At 37.6% G+C, this 21,585-nt stretch overlaps 2 protein-coding genes across 2 annotated transcripts in view; both read right to left on the bottom strand.

Moving 5' to 3' along the window:
- Positions 1–7,411, bottom strand: part of MYRFL (myelin regulatory factor-like) — a 145,427-nt gene extending 138,016 nt beyond the window's left edge. Inside the window, exon 1 of the mRNA XM_012642037.1 lies at positions 7,174–7,411. Coding sequence (XP_012497491.1) covers positions 7,174–7,249 — 76 coding nt within the window. The 5' untranslated portion in view covers positions 7,250–7,411. The remainder of the gene's footprint in view (positions 1–7,173) is intronic.
- A 13,068-nt stretch (positions 7,412–20,479) lies between these two features.
- Positions 20,480–21,585, bottom strand: part of RAB3IP (RAB3A interacting protein) — a 113,161-nt gene continuing 112,055 nt past the window's right edge. Inside the window, exon 9 of the mRNA XM_012642017.1 lies at positions 20,480–20,790. Coding sequence (XP_012497471.1) covers positions 20,708–20,790 — 83 coding nt within the window. The 3' untranslated portion in view covers positions 20,480–20,707. The remainder of the gene's footprint in view (positions 20,791–21,585) is intronic.

Genomic DNA, 21,585 nt, shown 5'->3' with positions numbered 1-21,585 from the left:
ATAAGCAGCCCCAACCCCTTCCTTGGTTTCAGATTCGATAACCAACTGCCTCCTCATCATTTCTATTTGATTGTCTAAAAGATATCGCAAATGTAAAATGTCCCAAGTGAACTCATAATCACACACACACACACAAACACACACAAAATTTCCTTGCTGTCTTCCACATCTAAATGCACGGTACCACCATCCATGAATTGTTGACGCCAACACCTAGGCATCATCCTTAACTGATTCCTCTTTATTCCTCATCCCCACATCCCATTGGTCCATAAGTCCTCTTGCCTTCCAGCTTAAAATCCTTCCTGATTGCCTTAGCTCAAGTAATTCACTCTCCCTCCCTTCATCAGACTGTCTCTGCACCATCACCTGGTTTTATTTTCTTCATAATTAATAACTTTGAAATTATCTTTTTTATCTACCTCCGTATTGTCTTCTGCCTTCAGCTAGAAAAGGAGCCGCTATAGGGCAAGGCCTCTGCTTGTTCATCAGTAAATCCCTGACAGTCAGGACAGTAACTAACGACAGACACTCAAATATTTTTTGATTGTATGAAAGTTGATCATTACAAATTGGGTCTTTCTTATCATACGCAACTAAAAGCGTGTCGAGACCCCAGAGGGAGAAAGCACTCAGGGAACATAACATTGCTCCAAGAATGTAATTCTCTGCAAGCCTGGTCGCTAAAACTGCCTGCTATAACCTGATATAACGGTTAGTTTTATCTAACCGCTACTAAAACAGCCCGCTGTGGCTCAAAGACTAGCTCCGCCCACTGCCGTCACTCACCAATCAGCACTTGCCAGCCCCAGACTTTACTGGTGCCAGTGAACTTTCTCAAAGGGCGATACATAACATTTCTCTTTTTCATAAAACCTCCAACCTCCTCTTTGTTCTTCGGACATACCGAAGACCACTCAGTCTGTGTAAATTCCCCAAACTGTAATTTTTTCTTCCCAAATAAAACATTACATTTAGAGATTAGTCTCTACATTTTTATTTTGACTTCAACAATTGGCTGATTTGAACAAACAAGGGAAGCAGTAAGTGATGGCCTTGTAGCCACTTACTATCTGGATGACCCTTGAGCAAGTTACTTAACCTCAGTTGGGCTTTTGTTTCTCAAGAAGGGATAAAAATCCCCCACAGAGCTGCTTTGATGCTAAATGGAGAAGATGATAAGAAAGTATTAATAACAATGAGAATAATAACAACTAACGATTATTGGCCTCTCTATGCCAGGCATAGTGCTTCACAACCACATTTTTAAATAATATGATTATCCCCATTTTACAAATCAGGAAACTAAGGCCTGCAGAGGTCTAGTTATCCACAGTCCTGGAGGCAATCAATGACAGAGCCGGGATTCACACCAAGATCACTGACTCAGAAGCCATGGTCCTGAGTACTGTCCTATACTCAGTACGTGATAAGTGCTGACAAATAACGGTTAGTATTATTGTTAATTAGGTTGCAGATCCGGGGTTGACAAACATTTTCTGTAAACAGCCGGATAGTAAATATTTTAGGTTTCGCAGGCCATATGGTCTCCGTTGCAACTCTGCCATCACAGCATCAAAGCAGCCATTGATGATACGTAAATGAATAGGTGCATTCCAATAAAACTTTATTTGCAAAAGCAGGCTGCAGCCCAGATTTGGCCTGTGGTCCATAGTTTACTGACTCCTGCTGGAGATGAATAACTAATGATAGGAGATGTTCACTCTGTGTTTTGTGAAAAATTCTTTTACTGAAGAGTACAAATAGTATAATCCCATTTTTTGTTTTAAAAAACACACAAGATCAACACCAAACTGAACATAGTAACCACTCAATAGTGAAATTACTAGTGATAACTATCTTCTTTCAGGTTATCTATATTTTCCAAAATTGCCCCTGTATTGAATGTTTAACTTCCAAGAGATTGCAGAGTCTTCCAGAAACCCAGTTCTAACTTCAAAGTTGAAAAGATAACAACATCAATAACACCAGAGAAGGTGAGAGGAGCCTCCTCTCAGGAGGGTTTGTTGGGGTGATTTTGCTCCAGAGCTCCCCGAAGATGGCAATAAACCCAGTAGGTTGCAAATGCAGCTTGTGCACAGGTGACCAAGGTCAGCTCTGATCCCGTTATGGCACACTTTAAATTTTAATTAAATGGCCTTCGCCTTGGGGATCCAAACATGAAAAAAGAAAAATATTTCTTCTTGGTGGCACCAAGCCAACAGCCTCTTTGTTCTGGATTCTTCATGCCAAGGAAACATAGTCTCTAACCACCTGTCAACAGCAGATAGAAATATTCAGGTGATCCTAAATTGCTTGCATGATCTGGCTGGTTCTTCCTGCCCTTAATGTGTTCAGTTCCCAATCTCCTGGAAAGTCCACACAGAAGCAGAGGCTGCCTCACAGATAAACAATGAGCTCCTGCCTCTGTGGGATAATTTCAGAGATGCTGGATGCAAAACGATGTCTAATATTCCACCATTAGAGATTAACCAAACCTGCCCTTGGAGAAGGTAACCTTTCTGCTTCATTTGACCAAAACAGATTCAATGTTCTACGAGAGCACTTGGAATACGAGACTCCGTAGAGGTGTAAGGCAGTGTTAGATCATTTGCCGTTTGCTCCTTCTGTGCAAGCTCAGATTTTATTGGGACAGAAGTAAGAGAGCATAAAGGCACCAGTTGTCTAAGAAAGTGAGAAAGCTGTGGTCCCAAAGAAAGACAGAGAACTAAGAGACCGGCCTGAGGCCAGAGATACTCTTTACCTGCAAGCCAGCCTCGCCCAGGGCCAGCCCTGGCACTGGCAGCCTCTGTCCTCTGCACTGCATGCAGCTGTTCAGAGCCTCTGGTTCTTCTCTCAGGATTTCAGAAACATCAGCTTATCAGAGTGGGTTTCGCATTTTGAAGAAGTAATACACAGGGACCACTTAAGACATTTATCATATTATCTCTGGTAATAATGGCATCTGAGGCTTTGCATCAACTGGCAACACTTTGCCTCAACTGCCTCTGTCTGTTCCACTCACTGGATCATTCTGCTACTGGGCAGAATGCTTATCCTTCTTCATACATTTTAACGTGCTTGGTGCCCCAAACCTAGTTAGAATTCAATAACTGTTGAATGGAATAATCTTTTGCACTGTTCTTTCATTTATTCATTCTATAAATATCACTAAGTGCCTACTATATACCAATACCATAGAGGCACTTTTTCCAAGCTGCATCTGTCTTCTCCTCAACAATTCTGCTTAACCTCCCTGGAAGCCTTTCTAGATTAATCCCATCTGGGTTGGGCACTTCAGGCACTGCTTTCCTGCTTCAGAGCCTTCAACATTTTCTCCACTTTCCTGAACACTGGGCACTGCCATGGTATTCCTGGACAGCTCGTGAACAGCCGATGTTTTTGCCTTCCCTGCATCCCTACTGCCTTCTTCTGATAATAGCTACTTGGAGAATTTACATCTTAAGCAGAGAGACAGGAACAGAAAATGATTGAAGCTTGTTTGACAGCAGCTGCCTGAATGGACTGTTCTTCCTCATGGAGCTCAGAAGCTTCCTGGTGGTTCCTGCCCTTCCACGGGTTCTAGGAGCTGCCCCCACAAACATTAACAAGTGGGCCAGAGTTTCAATCTGCCAGTTTCCTTCTTGTGTTTTGACTTGTGATCTACTCTGAGTATGTAGTTTTCCCCACTCTGCTCAATCTGGGCAGGAATCTCCTCTTTGCTTTCATGCTAAGCCAATAAGCATTTGAAAACCTGTGTCAGGATATTATGAAGAGGATGAGTAAATAGCTTCTCACCAGTTCAAAACATTTGCACTTTAGGGGTTAAATATAATGAACAATATTCTTTCAAATCAGTTTTAACAAACTATTCTAAAAAGCTTGGAAACAAAGGATGAGTCCTCTGATATCAAGGTAGTCCAAAAAAAAAAACACCTATTTTTTTTTTTAGGGAAACAAATTAAAAATCTAAATTTACAACTATCAAAGATAACTGAAAGAAAATGAGGAATGAGATGTACTGTACTTTGTTTTTTTATTTCTTTTTATCCAGAGGGTTATTGTAAGAATTAAATGACGTGATGTAAAGATGAAGAGCACAGTGCTTGGCACATGGTAAACACTCGATAAGTGTTGTTATTAATCTAGTTCAAACTTGTGAAATTGACAATGTTTCCAAGTTAACTAACTTAAAACTTTGCAAATGTTAAAGGTTATAGATTTTAAAGATAAAATTATGACTCTCATACAAATATAATATGAATGCATGTCAAAAATTTTATGTAACTACTTAATGAATGGACCAGGAAGTTGTTACAACTATTTCAAAGGAGAATTCAAACAGCAGATATAGATAGATAGAGAAATAGAGAGATAGATATAAATGCAAAACTGGCTTTTACTGAAACTATTGATCCCCTAAGATATAATTCATTTGCATATCTATAGACAAAAATTATTTGCATTGATATTAATTATTTGCAATTTATAGAATTTTAAAATAGCTCTAACACAATGAAAGGTGCAAACCCCATAGAATCCAATAGCTCAGCATGGTGTCATCTGGGCATAGTTTTCTATGTAAGATATCCAGTTATCCTTTTAATCTGCATCAAAGTCTTTTACAATTTTTCTTGACACCTGGATCTTAAGCAGAAGCATTTTGCTGAATTAAACCCATTCTCCTTTACTTAAGATAAACTTCTTTCTGATTATAACATTATACATTCCAATTATGAAGCACTTAGATAATAAACTATAAAAAAATCCTCATAATCCTACCACTCAGAGGTAGCTACTATTAATACTTAATGCATATTCATTCAGTTTTTCTCTATGCATTTGTGTGTGCATGTATGCAAATATATTAACTGCTTTAAAATTAGTTTTATTAATAAACATTCTAGAAAGGTATCTACATATATATAGTTGTGTTATAAATTCCAAGTTGTAATCCACTTTTTCCCTTAATATTATCAACACTTTTCCTTGTCATCATCATTTTTAATAGCTACAAAATATTCTATAATATAGAAGAACCATAATTATCTAATCCACCACTATTAGAAATTTAGGTTGCAACCAATTTTTAGTTATTATAAATAAAGTAACGCACCTCTCTTCTGACAACCTTTCTCTTGCAGTTGTACCAGTTTCACTGAAAAAGCCAAACATTTCACACGGTATCTGAGTTTCCAGAGGTTGTTGAGATCCCTAGAGTTCCTGACCCACCTCTTCTGGGTTAGCTAACAGACCTATGTACAGCATCAGTGGCAGACAGGGGATTTGAATTAGAATAAGAATTACCAGCTACCCTTATTTTTCTGAGACACACCATAAAGATTTAGCCATATTTGAAAATTTAAAATAAAAACTAAGGTTATCAGGAGCTTTGACAGTCAATGCCATTTAATTCAAGATGACATTGTCAATCCCGACACTTTTTAACACAAAAATGTTTGTAAGGAAAAATACATTATTTAGGGCTTAGTATCTTAGCATATAGAGTGTGAGGAAATGGGGAAAAAAATAGCTTTGGGATGATTTAAAAGTTGCCAAACTGTTTTTGATTTTCAGACCTTGATCGTTTTATAGGAGATTGTATTTGGTTAGAAACAGTGACGTATTAACAGGAGCATGACATGCACCACTGGCCCTCCTCATTAGAATGTCGTATTTAGTTTTGCTGTCCTCAATCCTAGGACGGTTTGAAAAGGTCCAGAGAAAGGAAATCATTAAAATCTAAAGGAAAGGCTTCAAAGCCCTACGAGCTCCCATTTAAAGGAGGTGGTGGCTGAACTTGGTACAGAGTAGGTGCCAAATATTTGCCAGATGCAACTATAGCTTGCAGCTTGCTACCTACTGCTCAAATGAAAATTGCACACGATATAAAATCAGGCAGTAACAACCAAGCAGTGTTGGTGTGTCTATTATGTGCCAAGCATGACCCAGGTAGACAATACCAACTTGGCCACTGCCAGAGACACACTTAATGGGATAGATCAGAGGCCCGAGATAATGTGATCATTCTCTCCATCTTATGTTCCTCCTCACCACTGCTGGCAAAATCCAAGCCACGGAAACCATCCCATTGTGTTGGTTCTTCCCAATAGTGACCTAGAATCTCACTAATTCTTTGGTCTGACCTGTCACTCTTTGGTGTTTGGCACTGTTTAGTAGTCAATTCATTCCACTCAAGTTTTAAACATCTATTATTTGTCAGGAACTTATAAAGCACAAGAAATACCAAAAGCACTTTCTCAACATGCTGCTGACTGCCCTCTGGATTCTGCAAATAAGCAGGTCTGCCCTCAATTCTTCTCATACTTTCTCCGAGGAAATACCTTGAAATGCATGAAAGCTACGGTCACATTTCCCTTGACATGGAATCTGAGCATGGCTGACTGCCTAGGAACTGAAGCCACACTGATATGGAGTCCCTAGTGACACACCTGAAAGGCGCCACAAGAGAACAAGTCCTTACCAACATTTTCAATAAACCCGCCATTAGACTGTCAAGCCAATTCAGTCAAATCAATCCATACTTCGTATGAGTGCGGAGCTGTACTGCCATTTTAGGTTTTTAGAAGGAAGAAAACCTGTGTAACCATGGCCTGTAGCATACCTCTCCGTTGGGAAAAAGATATTCAAGTTCAAAAACAGGTCATAGTTCAGTTACACATTTTTAAAGCATTGTGAAAAACAAAAACATGGGCATGGAGTGGTGTCCCTTTGCTGTTTTAGGCTGTTTCGTTTTTAATTATATTAAGAAAACAAAATGTTTTAAGTAAAATCTCACATTTTTCTTGTGCTATATTCAATAATTTTAGAGATAAGATACATCTATAATTTTTTAAAACATAGGGACTTAGAAGGAATAAAATCTAGCACAGGACAGGGACAAGAAATAGTAACACAAATATGCTGACTCCTTGATTCTTTTAACAACCAAGCTGTAAGATGGAAATCCTGTACTTTGTTAAATCATTATCCACACTATTGATTTTTGCTACCAATGTAGCAAATAAACCTCCGCTTCCAGTTTCAGGAGAGTTATCTAAGTATGATAGCATTCCTTTCAAGACGGAGTTAAAGCGAATTCAGAAAAGGCGAAACAACAACAGTGAGCATTTCTCCGAAGCAGCAACTGCGTGTTGGAAACTGTCCTCTTACCTTCAAAGAACTGCTGCAGAGCCTCGTTTTCACCCACCACATCCATGGTGCTGTGGTCCTGGTACCGTTTCCTCATGAAACGAGGGTTATCAGACCTCAGCAAGTAAGTGCTGTCCTCTCGACTCGAAGCCTATGAATGTTCTTGAAAAATCTTCATTTTCTTTTTACTGGAGCAAAGCATATCTTCCGCCATCAAGCAGTGCCCAGAAAGATGGTTAAGTTCTCAAAGTGATTATAACACCAGAAGGATATGCAACTGTGCAGAGGAAAAAAATCATGAAGGGGGAAGTGGTAGCAAATCCATCTATCTTCATGTAGGGAACTGTTTCTACTCTGCCTTCCGTCTTTGTTTTAAGGACCTTTGTCCTTAGCGACACACATAATTACATAAATGGGCAATAAATACATAGTCTTATCTCTTACTTGTCCTTTTACACCAATATATTTATATCTCCACCTTTATCAACCAGATCCATTGAGCCATCACCAAGCAAAGCTACAGTTATTTTTTTAAACCTAGAAAAAGGGGGCAAATCAATATAATCACTTTTATTGATACCTAGAAGAGCAGGTAATTTAAAAAGTCTTGTGATAATGAAAAGTCAGGATTGGTTAAATATTTCCAAACTTACAGTAAAAACTTACATTCCTCAACACACACCTAGTCTACTTCTTCCAAAGTTTATTTTATTTCAAAGTATAAACCATAAAGTATGAGAAATCCCTCTAAAAGCAACAAACAGCATTACCAATTTAATAATCCTTATAACTAAGTATACGGTTCACTACTAGCTGGTCTCTCTCCTAAATGTAAAGTCATACCCAAATAAATGTTTTGTTTTCACTGTTCAGCTATAGTTTATTTAATAACAGACTAAGAAAAATACAATTAAGAAATTAAACTAACCTTTCGGCCCCTTCCTTTTCTCTTTTTCCCAACTTTTTATTTTGAAAAAAATTATGAAGCTAAAGAAAAATTGAAAGAATTGTACCACGAAATACCCATATACTCTTCATCTAGACTTAGCAATCATTATTATCTTATTCTTTTCTTGTCTGAATATAAACACATCATTTCTTTGCTTGAGCCATTTGAAAATAAGTTGCTGACATCTTGACATGTTCACCTCTAAATAACCCGGTGCATGTCCCCTAACAATGAGGCCATTCTCTCACACAGTATCACTATTACTCCAAAGAAATGTAACATTAATTTAATACTATCATCTCATATATAATTTCTACCATTCCCCAAAATATCTTTTATGACTTTTTTTTCTGATTAAGGATCCAGTGAATGTTCATGCACTGCCTTTGGTTATGTCTTTTTAAAATACAAAACAGTTCCCTCATCATTTTGATCGGTCTGTTTGCTTTTTAAGATTTTGACCTTTTTTTTTACAGTCTAGGCCTATTGTCTTGTAGGATGTCTAACTTTCTGAATTTGTCTATTGTTTCATTGTTAGAATTAATATAGGTGATGCGGTATACTTCCAAACAAGTATTTTTAAAATTTCACATGTATATAGTGTTCCTTGAAAATGAACAAACTAATGTTAGCTTAGACAAATAAAAGGAGGTTTAGGAGCTTCTTTTGAAGGTCACATTGAGCCCCAGATCCGTAAGGACAAGTCATCAAGTTGCTTAAATAAATGAATTTTCAATTTGTTTCAAATCAACTGTGTGAAGCCAACTGCTGGGTGCAGGAAATAAAAAGATGAGTAAATAATAGTCCCTGCTCTCCATAAGCTCAAATCTAGGGCATGAGAAAAACCCAAGTTACTATAATTCAAGGCAGACTGATAAGAGCTGGGGAAAACGTCTCAAGAGAACAGAGAAAGGAAAGAGTAATTTAACCTGGGAGGATCTGGAAAGGTGCCACAAAGAACAGGAGTTTCAAGATACAAACAATAGGTATGTCTTTCTAAACATGAGCAATGGCGTGGCGGCGAGAGAGCCAAGGTAGAGACCGTACCTGGTACAGCGAGGGAGGACGTTGGAAAGAAGGATGGTGGTAGATTTTTTAATTTTTATTTTTATGGATACATAATAGTTGTGCAATTGTATGGGATACACATGATGTTTTGATACAAGCATACAATGCGTAATGATCAAATCTGGGTAACTGGAATATCCGTTCCCTCAAACATTAATCATTTCTTTGTATTAGGAACATTCCAAATCTCCCCCTTTAGTTATTTTGAAATACACAATAAATTAACTATAATCGTCTTATTGTGCTACTGAGCACAGGCTCTTATTCCTTCTCTGTAACTGTGTTTTTGTGCCATTCACCAACTCCTCTTTATCCCCGCTCCCACTACCCTGCCCAGCCTCTGACAAGGACCATTCTATTAACTACCGAATGGTGGTAGATTTTGAATGTAATTTGATTCCGTGCATATTTATTTTAAGTGTATCCATTAATGGTTTCTATTTGGATGGGCACGGAGCATGATATAATTACATCTAAAACTCAGAAAGATAGCTGTGTTCAAATGCGTTGTCTAGGGCAGCAACCAAAGATATTAATGGAAGAATTAAGAAGCTACTGCAAGAATCCAGGTAGGCAGTAATAAAGCCTGAAGTAAGACAACGTAGAACCAACAACTGGCTACTAACTGGATATTGGGAGCAAGGACGAAGTCAAAGTGATTTTTTGAAGGATTTGTATGCCTAAAACACGTAGCCTCTGGCTGAGCCTAGACTCCAAGGGCAGCTCCCAGCCAAGTTTTCTGGAGGCCATTGTAAGTTATCGTACTATAAACCACTGCCAAATGATGATTCTGGATCCTGCCCAACAGTTCACCCAGAGACTTCATGTTCTCAGCAGCAGAGTAATGAGTGACAGGAAACATCACGGAGAAAGAAATTAGATTTCATTTAATGGTCTGAGACGCTAAGGTTAGAATTAGGTTCCCAAGCTCAAACACTTCAAGGCCAGCATGTAGGTGAGTAAAATGGGTCACAATAAGCAAAAGCCATATTGAGGACTGACAATTGCCCCTTAGCCGTGGTGTCAAGGAGACAATCGGGGGTAGTGGGGCAGAGAGCAAGCCAGGGAGTGCATGCTTTGCCAAAGGGTGCAGCCACCCAGGAGGCGGAGGCGCTCAGCTTCATCCAAGTGTTCTCCTTCAAGAACTCCGGCTCAGTGTTGTCAAAGCGGCCAGTTTTAAAACAGAAGCTTGAAATGCAAATTTTAATTTTAAATCTCTTCATTTTTAAATGTCTCCAACTAATTCGTTTAAAAACAAAACAAACAAGCAGAAAAATAAGTGAAAACGTTGTCCAGGACAAATAGCACACATGTGAAAGCACACCTGAGCCTGCGGGCCTCAAGATGCGACTTCAGCGTTAGACTAGGCTGACGTATAACCACCAACGGGGTCTGAGGAAAGTCAAGAGAATTGAAGAGGAAGTTGTTGGGAGGACTGGAAAATATATCTATATTAATGGAGTCCAGAGCACTCAGCTGAGAGTACATTCCAGCTGGTGGCAAGTGAAATTCATTAATAGGTGGAAATTTCTTCCTGTCAGTGAATAACAAATATTACCCATATTTCCTTGATTATGGTCCTTACATCTCCTTACATTTGCTAGTTGTCTTGATGTCCTCGTTTTGCACAGATTCAGTGGAGATTCATTCTAACCGAGTGGTAGTTTGGGTTTGTTTTGGTATTTACATTTCCCAGAGAACTCTCATAGATAAAAGCTGAGTTGCTATGGGGTATGGTTACAGTTGGGGATGTGGTGACAGGAACCTTGTCTGCCTCTCGAGACTGTCCCTGAGACCTACAGCTCCAGGGTCTAGCGCTCACACACAGTTTACTCTAGAGTTACTTCTGGAGTAAAGTTGTGAAGTTGTGAAGTTGTGCGTCCTTGCAAAGCTACCTTTAGGAAGGGTTCCTATTCTTCTCCATAGTTTGGAAAGTTTGTGCATTTTCTGTGGTATTCTCTCCTTCTCTCTCTCTCTCTAATTTTCGTGAATTTTTTTAAAGCTGATTTTTATTGTTATTTCCCTGTTAACAACTACCAATGTGAAAACTTGAAGATTTTCTGTGGAGTTTGGATTTTTTTCCTAAGTGCAATGGGAAGCCACTACAGGGCTTTAAGCAGGGAAGTGACATTACCTGATTTTTATTTTAAAAAGATCACTTTGGCTGCTGTGTCAGCGATTGTAGGAGGGCAGGAGCGGGTGCAAGGACACCAAATAAGAGGTTATTGCAGGAGTCCAGGTGAAAGAGGATAATGGCTTGGATGGAACAGTAGTAGTGAACATGGAGGGAAGTAGACAGATTTAAGATACGTTTTGGACAGTTGATGGAATTTGCTGATGGATTGGATTGGGGCAATGGTGGTGGAAATAAAGGAACCAAGAATAAGCCCTAGAATTTTGCTTGAGCAACTGGATAAGAGTTCAGCCGTGTTAGGTTGGTGATGTCCGTTCGAAATCCAAGTGGAGGGCTAAGTAGCCAAACAGGTATAAGAGTCTGAAGCCAAGGAAGGGATATGCCAGGGGTGGGGATGTAGCTTATAGGCAATTGTTATTTAGTTTTTAAAACCAAGGGTGTAGATGGAATGATATAAAGAATATTTAAATAAAGAGAAGGGGGCCTGGGCAAAACTGTGGGGATTCCAGTATTTAAAGGCAGAGCTGAGAATGAGCTGCCAAAGGACACTGCAAAGTTGTGACCAGAGCTGTCACAGCAAACTAAATCCCCAACCGTGGCTTACAAAGATCTCTTGGTCTGCCCCCTGCCTGCCTCTCTTTTCTTACCATCCCTCCCACCACCAACTACACTCCTCGCCATTTTTTAAATATGCCAAGTCTGTTTCTTCCTTGAGGGCTCTGTGCTAGCCTTAGAATGCTCTCTCTGCTCTCTCCTCTTCACAAGACGGGGCCCTTTCAGAGCCCAGTGTAAAACATCACCTCCTAAAATGCAGCCTTCCTGACCACCCAATCTGAAGTAGTCATCCATTCCCTCCCTAGCCCATTTCCCCATTTTAAGTACCTATAGTAGAGCCCTTGGCCCATGTTTTAGAATTTGTGTTTGTCACCCATTTCTCACTAGCCTGAGAGCTTCATGAGCACTGGGACCCTACCTGTCTCGCTCAATGCTGTATCTGCACCTAAAGTAGCACCTGGCACACATTCAAACATATGTGAATGAATGAAAGAACAAACGAATTTAGTGGGAGGGAATTCCCTATTCCTAGAAGTTCTACACAAAAATTATAGACACTACTGGGTCTTTATCTGTCTACATAACAAAGACAAGAAACTTAGTTGTCTATTGAGATGGTAATTGCATGGCTTTCTATGAACAAAATGGAGACATAAATACAAATTCATACTGCTTTGAACGTTTTTTTTGGTTTGTTTGTTTTAAACATTGTGTCTTATGGAAAAAAACATTTTATCTAGGGAAAAATGCAACAAAGAAAACCTTTGCAAACAAAAGCCTCTGAATAAAAGACCTGTTGTAGACTGCATGCACAGAACGAAAACACACGATGCATTTGGCGGTGCTGGTGGCGAGTGGGTAGGCCAGTGGTCGCAAGTTCTTTTGAAGGCCAAGACCTGAGTTCAGAAACCAAATCTCTTTCTTCCAGTGCAGATGCTTAGTCAGAGGCTGTGAACCGCCTTAGAGCGGGGAGAGACCATGAGGAACGCTTGATTCAGCCTTCACTGAGGAGGCCGGAGAGGAGTGGTGACCTGCCTGACCTCCCAGTCTTTCGGGAGCCAAGCCTGGACCAGAACGCAGGTCTCCTGAGCGACTCCCAATCCAGAGCTCTCTCCGTTAGGCCGGGCTCTCGTCCCAGCTCTGAACCTATTTATAAACACTTGTCCTAAAGTCTTTCTCGTTTTCAGAATTGGTAATCTTGGCAATTAAATTCTGTCTAGAAATACTGTCCTGAACATAAATTTTTTTCATTTTTTAAATTACATGTACATGTTTTGGGGGTACATATGATAATTTGATACATTCACATACTCAAATCAGGATAATTGGGATATTCATCACCTTAAATATTTATCTTTTCTTTACACTAGGAACATTCAAATTATTCTCTTCTAGCTATTTTGAAATGTACAATTGATTAATGTTAAGTAGTCACCGTGCTGATCTATGGAACACCAGGTCTTATTTTTTCTATCTAAGTGTGTACCTGTATCTATTAATCAGCCTCTCCTGAAAATAACCAGCACACTATTTCTTACTCTCTGTTGCCTTGCTATTCCTAAAGTTCTTCCTTAGTCTTTGCAGGCTTTTTCTTCTCTGTCACAGTAACTCGGGGCTCAGCACTGTACTTCTGTCTCCAAAGTATCCCTAAAGCTCTCATCTGATCCCATGGCTAACTGCTTACTAATTTATCTCCTGGCCTGACCTTACTGAATTTAGACTTGTATATCTAATACCTACTTAACACCACCACTTTGATGCTTAATGGGCATCTCACACTTGATGTGCCAAACAATGAATGTTTGTCTCTGTATCACACATATCCAAATTAGCTCCCACCATAAATTTCCTCATCTTAATAAATTACAACAATAGCTCAAGCCAAAAGCCTAGGATTCAGACCTAATTTTCCTTTCCTCTCTCAAATACAATTCACCAACAATCTTGCCATCTTTTTTTGTTTTGGAATGCAGGTGCATATAATTGAGCTAATCATAATGCTTGCTCTAGAACATACCACAAATGTTCCATGCATGACTTTTTCTTCATTAGTGTATTTACTTTTTTAAAAAAGTAAAAAATGTTTTAGATACAGAGTCTCACTATGCTGTCCAGGCTGGAATGCAGTGGCTATTCATGGGTGCAATCATAGCACACTACAGCCTTAACTCCTGGGCTCAAGCAATCCTCCCACCTCAGCCTCCCAAGTAGCCGGGACTACAGGCACATCCCACCACACTCAGCTCATGTATTTACTTTTTTGTTTGATTTTTAGAGACAGGGTCTTACTCTGTTGCCAAAGCTGGAGTTCAGTGACACAACCATAGCTCACTGCAACCTCAAACTTCTGAGCTCAAGTTATCCTCCTACCTCAGCCCACAGCCCTTCGTAGCTAGGACTACAGGTGCATATCACCACATTCACCTAATTTTTTTTACTTTTGGTAGAGATGGGGACTCACTTTGTTGCCCAGGCTGGTCTCGAACTCCTGGCCTCAAGCGATCCTCCTGCTCTGGCCTCCCAAAGCGCCAGGATTACAGACGTGAGCCACCACACCCAGCCTGTATTTACTTTAAATGACCAATGAACACCTGTGAGCCCATCACCCAACCAGGGACAAGAACATGAACAATAAAATACTCATATATTTGCTTCGCTCCTCTCTCTCTCCCTACCTTTCCCACACCCAGAAATAATCACTATCTTGAACTTTATTACTACCTTGTGCTTTTTAAAAAATAGTTTTCTCACATATATATGAATGCCTAAACAGCTGTTCAGTTTTAGTAGTTTTTGAACTTTATGGGAAAAGTATCATCACATGTAGTTTTTGGAGTTGCTATTTCACTCCATCTATGTTGTTACTGTGCTACGTTTAAGTAGGTAGTGTTCATTTTGCTGTCCATTATGTGAACACACCACACCCTCCTATAGAAAGACATTTGGATTATTCCAGAACATTCTTATACATGTGTTCTGGAGCATTTTGTGCAAGTATTTTTCTTGAGTGTATACCAAAAAGTGAAATCACTGGGCCATGGCTGGGTATACAAATATTCAAATTTTCAAATGGATTTTCATGGTAAGTGTACCAATTAACACTCCCATCAGCATTGTGTGAGAGGTCTTATTGATTGAAATCTTCCCCAAAACTTGACTTTGTTGGGTTTCTTAATTTTTGCCAATTGAATGAATTTAAACATGTCATTGTGGTCTTGCTTTGCGTTTTCCCGATTATTAACAGAGATGAAAACCTCTTAATATGTTTATCGGCCCATACACACTTCCAATTTTGCGGAGGACCTGTTTCAGTCATTTGTTCATTTTTCTGTGAGGTTGTTCTTTTCTTGGTGGTTTGTAGAATTTCTGCACATATTCTTTATATAATCTATTATTAGTTTTAAGTGTTGCAAATATCTTCTCATAGTGTGTTAGTTTGGCTTTCTTTAATATGTCTTTTGATGAACAGAAGTTCTAAATTGAGAATTTATAGCACAGCACAACTTATTTTCTTTCATGCTTAGTTAACTTTTATGGTTTCTTTCTGCTTCCCATTTAAGCTCTTAAAGTAAACAGGATGAGGAAGATGTTCACCTACATTTTCTAAATATATTTTATCTACATTTTTACCTATAAATTCAGCTGTATTTTCCATCACAACTTCTAAAGTTTAAGGATATCTTAAAAAGTTTTTTTGTGCATGGTATGAGGAAGACATCTAATTTTCTATGTTCCCTTCTCTTTTTTCTTGGCTGCATTGAATAAATAGTTGTACCATTGAGCCTGTCAATATGAAATTTACACTCGTGTGTATCTGCTTTGGAGCTCTCTATTCAGCTTGATGGACCGTTTTCTCTATTCTTGCACTAACACCATATTCTCTTAAATACTTCAGCCTAATAAAAAGATCTTCGAGAAGGATAAGTTCCCCCTCCTTTCTTTTCTCCAAAAATGCCTTGGTCATTCTTCATACTTTGCCACATAAATTCCTAAATCAGTCTATCAATTCCAGGAGAAACGTTGGGACCTAGTTTAGAGATGCACTAAATCTATATACAGATCAACTTGGAGAGAACTGATACTTTTTAAAATATTGCCTTTCTACTCATGAACATAGTCACTCTAATCCTCCTTAACGTCTTTAGCAAAGTTTTATAACTTTCTGTACACAAGTCTGGCACATATTTGCTTAGATTTATTACTAGGCACTTTAGAATTATTTTTACAAAGGTTTGGTGTCTTTTTAAAAGTTCTATTTTCTAATTGTGGCTGGTGTATTAGAAGTACAATTCACAATTGTATATTGATTCTATATTTAAACACCTTACTAAACTCTAATAATTTGATGGAAGACTTTTTTGGATTTTCTATGTAGATAATCACATCATCTGCAAATAATGATAGTTTTACTCTCTCCTTTCCAATCATTATACTTTCATTTTTCTCATCTTACTGCACTGGATAACACTTCTGTTACGAGGCCATATAAAAAGTGAAGACAGTGATCATCCTGTCTCATTAATGTTAATGAGTGTGCTTCTAATATTTCCTCCCCCTTAGGATGGTAGTATTATAGGATTTTTGTAAATTTCCTTATGAGGTTGAAAAGTATTCTTCCATTTATAGATTACTAAGAGCTGTTACTATTAATAGGTATTGATTTTATCAAATGTTTTTCTGCATCTATTAATCAGATGATTTTTCACCTTTATTCTACAAATGCAGCAAATGAGATTTATAAATTTTCTAATATACCATCTTTGCATTCCTAGGATAAATGCCACTTGGCCAGTGTGTTAGATTCAGTTTGCTTTTGCATATATGTTAATGACTAGAATGGACCTATAATTTTCCTTTCTTGCATTGTCCCTATCTGATTTTACTATCAAGGTTATATTGGTGTTGATGTAGGAGATATCTTACTCTATTCTCTCAAAAAATTTATATATTAGCATAATCAATACTTTAAAATTTGGTAAAACCATCTAAGCCTGGTTTTTTCTTTGTGGAAAAATTTTTTAACTTCTTTTAATAGTAAAATATAGTACTGTTCAGGTTTCTGCTTTCTTCTTAATCGAAACTTTTTCTAGGATTTTTTCCATTTTGCCTAAATTTTCAAGTTTATTGGCACGTTGTTTATAATATTTTTATCTAATATCTGCAGCATCTGTGGTGACATAACCATTTTCATTCCCAATATTGGTTATCTGTGTTTTTTCCTCCATGATAAACTTGCCAGAAATTTTTGTCTATTTTGCTAATCTTTTCAAAGAGTCAACTAATAGCTTTGTAGTCTATTAATTTGTTTTCTATTTATTCCTGCTCTTATCTCCTTCAACTTTACCTTTATTGCATTTTACTATGTACCTTCTTTAATTGGACACTTAACTCATTTTAAAAATTTAAGGACCTAAATGTTATAAAATTTCCCTTAAGCATAACTTTCTTTGCATCTTGTAAGGTTTAATATTCATTATTCAGCCCTTAGAATTTTTAAATTTATTTCTATTATTTTCAATTTTTTTACTGTCTTCTTAGTGAATCCGATTTTTAGCATTATGTAGTGCCCATCTCAATCCCTATTTTTTTTTTGTTTTGTTTTTATTTATTCAGCATTTATTTTATAGGGCATTTGGGATTTTTTAATTTATTCAGGATATTATGGGGGTACAAACATTTTGGTTACATGAAATTTTGCCCCACCCAAACCAGGGCTACAAGTGTGTCCCTCCCCCATAAAGTGTGTTCCGCTTCCATTAGTTGTGGGTTTACTCTCCGCCCCGCACCCCAACTGGCACCCAGTATTACTACCATGTGAACCCCTTAGTGTTGGTTGGTTAGTACCAATGTGATGGCGAGTACCTGTGGTGCATGTTTTCCCATCCTTGTGATACCTTGCTTCAAAGGATGGGCTCAATCTCTATCCAGGATAATCAAACAGGTGCTAGATCAGCGTTGTTTTTTATAGTTGAGTAGTATTCCATGGTATACATATACTACATTTTATTAATCCACTCATGTATTGATGGGCACTTGGGTTGTTTCCACAACTTTGCAATTGTGAATTGTGCTGCTATAAACATTCAAGTGCAGATGTCTTTATTATAGAATGTCTTTTTTTCCTTTGGATAGATGGCTAGTAATGGGATTGCTGGATCAAATGGTATTTCTATTTTTAGCTCTTGGAGGTATCTCCAAATTACTTTCCACAGGGTTTGTACTAATTTGCAGTCCCACCAGCAGTGTAAGAGTGTTCCAATCTCTCCACATCCACGCCAGCATTTGTTATTTTGGGACTTTCGATAAGGGCCATTGTCACTGGAGTTAGGTGATACCTCATTGTAGTTTTGATTTGCATTTCCCTAATGATTAGAGATGTTGAGTACTGTTTTACATGTTTGCTGGCCCTTAGTCTGTCTTCCTTTGAAAAATTTCTGTTCATGTCCTTTGCCCATTTATTGATGGGGTTGATTTTTTTCTTGTTGATTTTCTTACGTTCTAAATAGATTCTTGTTATCAGCCCTTTATCAACAATCCCTAATGTTTTTTGTCTTAATCCACACCAGTTTTCTTCTGGTATTTTCCTGATATCTTTTTTCCTTCCTTTATTTTCAAACTTTCCATGACTTTATGCTTTATGTATAAGTACATTTTTAATCCAATTTGACTATCTTTTCACAAAATAAACTGACGAGTCTATCTTGTCATCTTACACCATTTCACCTTTTTTATTTCCATGTCACACTATTTTTCTACTTGGTCATCTTTTTGTATGTCTCACTTTTAATAAATATCTCTATTTTCCCTCTAACAATATGAACTCTAATATATCCTCACGCTCTCTGGTCTCTGCCCACTGCCATTGTGTTGGTACTGTAAAGAATTTTAGTTCTGGATTATTATGGACATACACTGTGTTCTTTATTGTCTTTAGTTCTCATTTTAACTCTCAGTCAGCAACAAGCTTTCCCTAAGTATATGGCTATCTTTCTTTCAAATCTCAGTTATCTCTTTTAAGTCCAGAGTTATCTCTGGACTTCTCTTTTTTAATACTTTCTCTAAAAGTATTTTTAATTTGTTTCTTTGTGTGGAAAATCTTCTAAAAGTCTTCAGAATATTTTTATCATGCCCTCACATTAGGATAACTTTACCAGGACATTAAATTCCAGATTCAAACTTTTTCTCAGGTTCAATTTCAGATTCTTGAGCTGGGCATAGTAATGATGGGTTTTACCATACCATATTCAAATGTCCTTTTGTCTGTGGGCTCCCATCCAGCTTCATGGCTGAGTATTCTACAGGTAAGGTTGACCAAACCTCTGAACAGGACTGAAAAAAGTCATCCTCAGAAAACCAGCTCTCTCACATACTACTGCTGTCAACATAAATTGGTTCGACTTTTCTAGAGGTCAATCTAGCAATGCAGATCAAACATTGTAAAATCCATGTACATGGCTCAACAATTTTACTTCTAGGAAATAATCCAACAGTGTTCAAAGAAGTACACATAAGGATACTCATCACAGCATTATAGTATGAAAAAATACTGAAAATAACGTAATCTCCAAACACAATTAGTTAAATTATGTTAAAATTCCATAATCAACATACAGTGATAAGGATGTGTAGGTTTATCAGCAGGGGAAAAATTATTTTTTAAAAAAGCAAGAAAGTCTTTTTGTTTCAGAAATATGCATATATAGGTAGAAAATATCTGAAAGCTGAAAGGGTATTTTCCAAAAATATTATCAGTAGCTTTCTCTAGATGGAGATACTGAAGTGGTTTCTCATTTCCTCTTTTTGTTTTTCTACACTTATTTCTACCATGAACCTCTTTGCTTTTATAAATAATTTTAGTAAATAGTTTCTCCCCAGTATAACTCAATGGAAATCAAACAGGGGAGAGGCAGAGGAGGGGCTGGGCAAAAACCTGCCTAATGGGTACAATGAACACTATCTGGGTGACAAGCACACTTATAACCCTGACTCAAGCATTACAAAAGCGATCCGTGTAACCAAAAACATCTGTACCCCCATAATACTTTGAAATTTAAAAAAAAAAATAGTTTCTCCCCATGAGTCAGTTTTACAATTTGGAACTTACAAATCAAGTGGTTCTATCATCAGCGTATACCATTCTTTCAACCACATCCTTTCGAATCTCCTTGACACACATCAATCTCGTTTATCTTTATATCCCTCCAATGCCATTGTAGTGCTCAATATGTTGCATCAAGACGTTCAAGAATATATCCCTGGGATAAACTGTGACTGCCTTCTATCTGTTATATTTAACAAATCACCATAATAAAGGGATTCTTTAAATTACAAGGAGCACAATGATTAAAACATTAACTTTCAAACTTTTTAGCAGAAGTCATTCTTCAAATAAAATCTTTTTTGAAGCCCAATATACAAAACAGACAAAAATGGAACAATTCTAGTGATGGAAAGCACGGAAGTTGAGTCCTGTCCACCCAGCCTTCTTCCTTGCCTCTTACAAGGAAGCTGCTGTGCAATTTGAAAATTACTATTTAATACATTCTGCTGACCCTAAATGCCACGTCAGAGCTAGAAAACACACACACACATTCAATCTAACATTTATTTGTTTTCTTTTTGCAACTATAAATTACAATCACTAGTACACCTGTAATTCTTAGTGTGTTCAACTAAAGAATAAGCACACACAGTGTAAGTCAGTTTAAAGAAATCATAGTGCTTCTTAGAGTAATTTGCAAAAGGGATAAAGTCTTGGGCCCACTCCTTGGAAATATCAAGTAACCATAAAAATATTCAGCTATTTTTCAGTTATTCAGGGAGGTTCATGCATGGTCCCACGGAGAGCATCAGAGTTCCTCTTTGAAATATCCCAGCTTTGCCAATGACATCTCTTTCCTCAACTGCATAACCTCCCAAAACATCTGATCAACTATACAAACAGAAAAGAGAAAGACATTTAAATCATAAAATACTATCTTAATTACTCTTAATATTTTGCTGAAATTTTAAGATTAACTGATGCCAATTAGGCATTTCCTAATGATGTACCTAATGCCCATTCTTTGATATTTCATACAAACTCCTCCATGTACCTGTGAGCATCCCAGTTTTATCAGTAAATAAGCAAGATTTAACAGTTTCGTCAAAATTATGTTAGATACATCAAAAACTATCATTTTAGCCCAAAAAAGGTAGACATTTCAGTGTCCTGAGTAAATGGCAATGCTGTTGTTTCATAAGCGAGTATACTCAATGCTCATTATTCAAGAGTTATTACCTAACTTATGAATCTTCTTGCTCTAGTTTGCTTTTATACTTGGCTATTTTACTCTTCACTAACACTAGCAGAGCATGAACAAGAAACCAAGAAAACAAGAGACAATCCAGAAAACTCAATATTCTTTGTAATAACATGGAAAGGTTTTTATGTATGGCTCAAACTAGAAATAAAAATAAATGTAGTGGATCTGTAAATTTCAATTATCTATACTTTTGTAAGCTCCTACTCTAAGGGAAAAAAGTTGGCTCTATACTTCAGATAATAAAAGGTCTTCATTTGATTTATCATCAGATTAGATTCATTTAGATCAGTAGTTCTCAACCAGGAGATATTTGCCCCCCAGGAATTTGGCAATGTCTGGAAACATTTTTCACTGTCACATTTGGGGGTTGCTACTGACATCTAATGAGCAAAGGCCAGGATGCTGTTAAACATCCTGCAGTG

Source organism: Propithecus coquereli, unplaced genomic scaffold, assembly GCF_000956105.1.
Source record: "Propithecus coquereli isolate 6110/MARCELLA unplaced genomic scaffold, Pcoq_1.0 Scaffold172, whole genome shotgun sequence".
Lineage (NCBI taxonomy): Eukaryota > Metazoa > Chordata > Mammalia > Primates > Indriidae > Propithecus > Propithecus coquereli.
The sequence above is the reverse complement of the archived record's forward strand: the minus strand, read 5'-3'. Positions and strand labels throughout refer to the sequence as shown.